Raw genomic sequence first — 7,306 nt, 5'->3', positions numbered from 1 at the left:
ATTGAACAAAGTTTAATATTTGAATTTTTTTGAGTTCTGTTAAAGAAGAACAATATTTTTATAAAAAATAACCAAAATTAAATTACAAAAAAAAGAAATAACATGTTAAACTTATCAAAATATGGTGCGGTTATAATTTTTTCGACCACTGTATGTAAACAAGTTACAAGAAAATATATCAAAAATTCAACGCTTGAAGGAGAGCTTTTGACTCACACATAGACAGAGTGAAGTCCCCCGCTGAATGCCGTAGCTTTTTGAACGAGAACATACGTATTTACGTAGAATTCTACTCATATATATGGTTGCCGGGTACACCGGCAAATAGATAGCAATTGAAAAGCTGGCGAACTGACAGGGAAAGGTAGGATCACCCAAAACTTTCAAGCGGTTTCTTAAAAAACACACCATTCTATAAGCAAAGTAACGCTGGAACAACTTTCGCCTTGCGAAACTTTCAGGATTACCTGGTTTTTCTATAAAAGGAAACGCTTACGGGTCACTTACTAATGTGGAACCAGAACCAAGATTAACCTATTTGACATGTAAGACCGAAGAGGAAAAGTTACCAAATTGAAAAATAAATTACCAAATTACCAAACTTGATAAATATAGAAAAAAAATTACCAATTTTGGTTAAAAATTACCAAAGCGGCAACGCTGGTCACTACACCTGAACTCACTCAAACCAATTACACCTTTAATCACTACATTTAAATTCAACGCACCTATATTAACCAAGCCTTAACTTACCACACCTCAACTCTCTGCACCCAAACTCACCATACCTCACCTAAACTCACCACACCTAATTTCACCACCTGACATGACATCACATGATACAATATGACATAGCATCACATACAATCACATCACATCCATTACCTGAAATCGCATCACATATGTATATTAACCGAATAATTTTTATTTTCTGAGAAAAGTTTTTTAAACACTTTTGTGTTATGGTTGCGGAACCCATTTTTAGACTCTTCGGGCAATAGACTCAACTCAGCGTCGTTATTGGACACGTGTTTTGACACTTTAAATTAAAATTAGAATAAGAATCGCTGGTAATTGGATGTGCCGCATAATGTTATTCGAATTTTGTTAAGTTGTGAAATTTTTGTATGGGTGAAAAATTGGATACCATTTGCTAAAACTTAACTATAGTTTAGTCCTTTATATGTATTTGCATAATTTATTGATTTTATAGATACATATGAAAGTATATTTGTTAGTAAATCTTTACATTAATGAATAAATAACTGAGTAAGTAATACCAAAAATATGTACACACAGCGCAAAGAATTAAATTTAGTAGAAAATTTCGTCAATGCAAGTATGTCGCTTCTAAGGCCTGCTCTATTTGAAAGAGCTCATCTTCAACAGATATTTATTTAGTAGCAGATCTTTACCGCTTCATCTCGGTAGAAGTCATTACGGCGCACGAGTACTTCATAGTTTGGAATACGCCTTTCATACCCGCCAAATGCAATGTATAGCGCTCGATGAGACGGCTGAATTTTGCCGGGAGTTAGACTGCCACAGTAATGAGCTCTACCTACATACAATGGCTCACCATCGGCAGTGCGTCCCGCCTCTATAGCACCCGGCGGTATTATACCATCCGATGCTGGCACCCAATCATAACCTTCCCCAATAAGAATCTCAAAATCGGATTTGGGTATCTCTTGACCCGCGTATGAGACATAAGCGCAAGCACGACTCGGTATCGCTTTTCCCGGCAAAAAATCGCCGTTGTGGAAACAACGACAAACCAAAATTGGCGAGAGATCCGTATCGTGTCCGGCATGTACTGCATTTGGTGGTGTATAGTTGGCGCTTGAAACCACCCAAGTATCGGATTGTTGTGGACGTGGGGGTGGCATAGGTGAATGCATTGGAAGGATCGTTGGGTAGACAGATACACCGAGGGACTGGTATGATGGAGGTGGATCGAAATGCGTTGGCGCTGGTGATGCATATGGGTTGTATGGATCGTTCGGAGGTGGCGGTCCCATGGGTGCAGGCAAGGGTATTGGCATTGGAGGACCAAATGGCGGCTTAACGTCTAGCGGTGGTGGGTAAGGCTTCATATCCTCAGTTGGTGGTGTTGGAAAAGTAGGCTTCTTTTCTTCTAGTGGCGGTGGTGGTGTCTCATCGATTGCCCAACCCTCGGTATGTTTGTCTTCTACCAGTATCTCGTAAGACTCCAAGCGACGTTCTGCATTTTTGAACGGTATAAATAAGGCGCGATGAACCGAGGATATTTTACCGACACTCAGGCTACCTTCATAGTGACCGCGTCCAATATAAACAGGCTGACCCAGCGCCGTTTTGCCACAGAGTACAGCATTCTCGGGTATGACATGATCGTAGCATTGACGCCAGCTGAGATTTGTGCCACAAAGCACCTCGAAATGATCCTTTGGAAACGCTTCACCACGCCATGATACAAAAGCAATATGTTTCTTTGGTACGATCTTGGCTACGAGCGTGTCGCCATTGTGGAATGTGCGACCAACGTAAATGGTGTCACCGTCAAAATCATTGCCGCCAGGTACGGCATTTGGTGGAAGTGAAGCGTACGCGGACGAATGCACCCATTTATAGCCTACAGTACGACATAAAAAATAGACAAATTATAGATAAAAATCTAAGAAGAAATGTAAATTTGATAAAAGGATGCATACGTCCGCGTCGCGCTGAGCTTTGTTTCCAGACATCAGTGAAGTATTTATAAACTGCTGCTTTTAGTATTTTTAGTTAATATATATTCTTTTATTATTTACTCTTGTTCAAATACAAAATAGATCTCTGTAAATTTTCAATAGTAGTCCTTTTTTTTATTGACGGCAAAGAACTTCGTAAGCGTCAACGCGGATTTCGCGACCACCATACGGAATAAAGAGGCAGCGCTGTAATTGCGAAATTAGACCAGGCGTCAAACTGCCATGGTGATGGCCACGTCCGACATACAGCCGCTGACCATTGCGTCCGATGCCGCTGAATACAGCATTAGGCGGGATAGCGTGATTGTACACATGTACCCAGCCGTAGCCATGGCCGCAGAGGACGTCGAACGAGATTTTATTGATCTCATAGCCGCCAACGCAGACGTATGCAGAACCTTTGTTAGGAACAAACTTAGCAGGCAGCAGCTCACCTTCATGCATGGCGCGTGCCACATAAATGGGAGCGCGATCTGTATCGTAGCCAGCCACCACAGCACTGGGCGGAGCATAGTTGGGCGTTGAAGGTACCCACTGATCGGTGGCCTGTTTGATGAGTACTTCATATGTGGCGATTCGCACCTCCTGCCCACCGAACGGTATGTATAAGCAGCCATGCGATGGATGTATTTTACCCACGGTCAAACTGTTGGCATGGTGACCACGTCCAACGTACAATGGCTCTCCAGTGCGTGTAGTGCCGGTGCGTACAGCGTTGGGCGGCACAGAGCCACCGTAGCAGGGTACCCAAGCATAACCTTGACCTACCAGTATCTCATAGTGTGATTTCGTGATTTCACGGCCACCCCAGCAGACATAGCCTGCACCCTTGCTGGGGACTACTTTGGCTGGGAGATTGTCGCCTTCGTGAAACGAACGACCCACGTAGATGGGACTGCCGTCCGAGTCGTGACCGCCAATAACTGCGAATGGTGGCACCGGCTGATATGGTGATGAATGGACCCAGGTGTTTTCTGCAACGATAAGAAATTGGTGAAGTGAGAAAAGATTACAAATTATTTGCTCTTAAAAATAAAATGTGAGTATGAACTTATTAAAAAGTTGTTTATATGAGCATGGGTATGAGAATACTTTAAATAATATATATGTACATTAGTCCGTACTACCATACAAAAAAAAAACAAAAAATGTTCGCGGTGCATTTCTGAGTCTAAGGTATTTTTGCAAGACAACTTCAAAATTGAGGTTGTTCACACTTGCCTGGTTATCAGGTTATCTGATTAAAAATTATTATTCTGTAGTGCATTTTATTGTTGTAAACGGAATAAAAAATATAACCACATAACCCCATAACCTGATAACCAGTTAAGCGTGAACAAACGCATTGTTTTTTTCGGCCGAACCTGGGGACAAATACAAACAGCAACACAAAGTTTTATTTTTTAAATCAAAATACTTAGAAGAAGTTTAATAATTTTTTGTGAGCATTGTTTCACGGACATTAGGGTGGTATATTAAGCTGCTGAAGACTGAGATCTGATGGGTAGGTACTAGAACGGGGTACTTCAGGTCAATGAACTTTGGAACAAAAAATCTTCCTCCGTGAGACAAAACCAACGATATATTTATCCATAATTTAAGATTCGACTGTAAATGCCTAAGATATGGCGAAAACCCCTGCTTCAAAAAAAGTTTCGAAAAATCGAAAAATTGCTTCGCAAAAATAGATACTTTATCATTCTGTTGGTATAGTCTAATGTCCAAGAGGTTGCTACCGGGGGTGGAAAAAATTAAATTTAGCTCTTAAATCCTAAAAATTCATCAAAATATTGACTTTGCCCAGCTATAACTCAGCGAGTTTATGAATTCTTATGAATAAGTTTCAATATGCTATGTTATAGTCTTCCGAGCTCATGCTTTTGTCAAACATTTGCGATAATTTTTTTTTCTCAAACCCTGCCTGTGACCTCTAAAAATGTGTTTGAAGTTTTGAAATTTTCGTGGATATTTTCATTTTGTACACAGAAAAAATTTAAGGGGTATATATCCCATACAAAATTTAGATGTCGATAGTGAATGTCCACACTAATCTATATATATAGGGTGTCGTAGAACTTAAGAGAATTTTAGTTTGCCAAACTCGATAGGCGTAGTCTCTCTATTTTGTCCTTTTGATCTAAAAGACGCATTTGACCACTCTCCATTTGTACATGGTTATGCCTGGGTTAAACCCTTGGAATATCTCTAAGCTTTCCATTGAGCCTGATGGGAGAGATCGGTAGCCAAGCTCTTGCCCTGGGTCGCGATATCCTTATCTGTAACAACTTTCAGGCATGCTCCTGGTAAGATTGCGACTATTTTGTCCATCGCATCCATCTTGTAGACGCTACAACCTTTCCGGAACTTTTTACTTCCCATACCGAGCATCTTTTTTCCCCTCCGCGAACTGCTACTTTCGGATTCAATCCTTACTGATCGCTAAGGCAGCCAGCCACCATGCAGTACGTTAGCATTGTAATGGGATTTGCAGGTCTATTCTGCACGCTACTGAAAATTTTGTAACCGAAAAATTTTATTACCAAAAAATTTTACCAGTTCTTGTCACCGCGATTCTATTTACGTTGGTAATGCAGCTATGAAGATTTGTGGAAATTCAGGCATTGCATATTTCACGGGGAAATATTACAAAGCCTCGCTTGAGACACCCTTGCCTTAGTAAAGTTTCCCAACCTGTGAGTATGTATATTTTGACTTCAAGTCGGCTAAGGTTATCGTCATCCAATAACAATAAAACTTTATACATTTATAAGTGGTTTAAGACATGATTAAAAATTATGTATTGAATTTTGCAACAAAACATTTTTTTTTTAGGTCATCCATCCTAATGTACACATTCTACTAAAAGCTAAGATCGTTAAATAAGAGCGATTTACCGTATTTGATAACAGCACCTGGCTCCACGGAAATAGTAGCGCCTAAAAGTATGCATCAATTTTTTAATTTAATACTAACATTAAGGTTTGCGCAAATATGAATTTATCTGCTTATGCATAGACACACACATACATACATATGTATATGAATTTGATGCAAAATGTACGACTACGACTTTTTGCTAATTTATAGATAGCTGTTATCATGAAATTGGTCAAGATTAAATTTCAATCAAATGACAATTGCAATGTGTCATACATAATTTATTAAAATAAAAAGCAAACACTGAAACATTTTTCTTTTCCACACAAAAACAAAATACGCACAAATAACAACGTAAATTCTGGGCCAAAAAGGAATAACCGCTAAAAACAGCCAAATTATTGAGTTTCATATGCTGCCATATTCTACGAAAAAATACCAAAACTTTCACATCTTAACGGAATTTTTTAATTTATCAATACCTAGCATATTTCACTTTTTAATCGCATATTTAAGTACATAGTGTTTATACAAAAAAATGAATTTTTTTTTGTTTTTAGTTTTGCTCGTAATATCATCTCTTGATTTTAGTGGTTACATCTTTTGGGTGCAGAATTTTTTGTGTTTCAATTCGATAGCAATGTGATCTTACCCATTGTTATTTAAAATAGATTTTGGCACAAAAAAAATGCTTCTCCTTGTTTTATTTCCTATATAATACTCCTTCGGTTTTGTACTTTTAATTCTTTATCAGTGTGCTGTTGATATACAAATTTTAACGTTTCTTAGTTTAACAGATCCAGCAGCGCCCGTTTACTTCGACGGTTATTTTATTACTGTTTTCTTGTTGAAATCAACTGAGTCAGTTTATATATCAAATCGAAATTCGTCCAATAATCATTGGCTTTTGTGTCTTATCTGGGCACGCATGTATGGGTGAACTTGCAAATACATAAATACATACTTATGTACCTTATTATTTATATACGTATCTATGTATAAGTGCATACTTGCAGATACATTAAATAATTACCACAAATACATCTGAGTATTTTTTTACAATATGGTAGATAAAATGCTTGTGCTAGGGTGGTCGAGTAGATATGTGCTACATAAATCTTTTTTTATTTTATGTAATTCTAAAAGGGTCAGCTAAATATACATACATATATACACACATATATACATACATATTTCTCTCAACACAAAATTTGGTAACTAAAATATAACCAAATCATGTGTTGCGAAAAACATACTTAATTGACTAAGTAAACTCTTTTCTCAGTGTAAGTATGAATAATGGGTCGTACCAAAAAGAAAAGTTCTAATGTATTTTTTTTTTTTAATTTTTTGTCATATCTCTACCATTTACAGTCGCATCGTAAAGTGTGATATATCGATGGATCGACACATTTTTTCGTTTCAAATTAAGTTGAACTCAAGTACCCCGTTCTTGTACTTACCCACCAGATCTCAGTTCTTTTCGTCCTAACGTGCCACACTAATGTCAGTAAATATTTTTTTATTGAATGTAGGTTTCACCGAATAATGTAAAAAGGCAAAAAATACCTGTAGCCATCGCAGAAAAAGCAGCTACAGCAAGGGCGGCAGACTTAGGGGTGCTAGTTGCCCGACCAACTCGAGGTCTGCACGCTATAGTATTCTCGAGGGCTTTGATTTCATCCTTGATGACACGA

General features: G+C 38.3%; 1 protein-coding gene across 1 annotated transcript in view; it reads right to left on the bottom strand.

The window, feature by feature from the left end:
* Nucleotides 1-972: 972 nt before the first annotated feature.
* LOC118752736 overlaps nt 973-7,306 on the bottom strand; it is a 29,375-nt gene continuing 23,041 nt past the window's right edge. Inside the window, exons 3-5 of the mRNA XM_036487615.1 lie at nt 5,627-5,668; nt 3,167-3,706; nt 973-2,614 (exon numbers count right to left, since the gene is read on the bottom strand). Of these exons, the coding sequence (XP_036343508.1) occupies nt 1,398-2,614; nt 3,167-3,706; nt 5,627-5,668 (1,799 nt within the window). The 3' untranslated portion in view covers nt 973-1,397. The remainder of the gene's footprint in view (nt 2,615-3,166; nt 3,707-5,626; nt 5,669-7,306) is intronic.

Source organism: Rhagoletis pomonella, unplaced genomic scaffold (assembly GCF_013731165.1).
Source record: "Rhagoletis pomonella isolate Grant_MI unplaced genomic scaffold, Rhpom_1.0 Rhpom_scaffold_01800, whole genome shotgun sequence".
Taxonomy (NCBI): domain Eukaryota; kingdom Metazoa; phylum Arthropoda; class Insecta; order Diptera; family Tephritidae; genus Rhagoletis; species Rhagoletis pomonella.
Note: the sequence above shows the minus strand (reverse complement) of the source record. Positions and strands in the feature narration are given on the sequence as shown.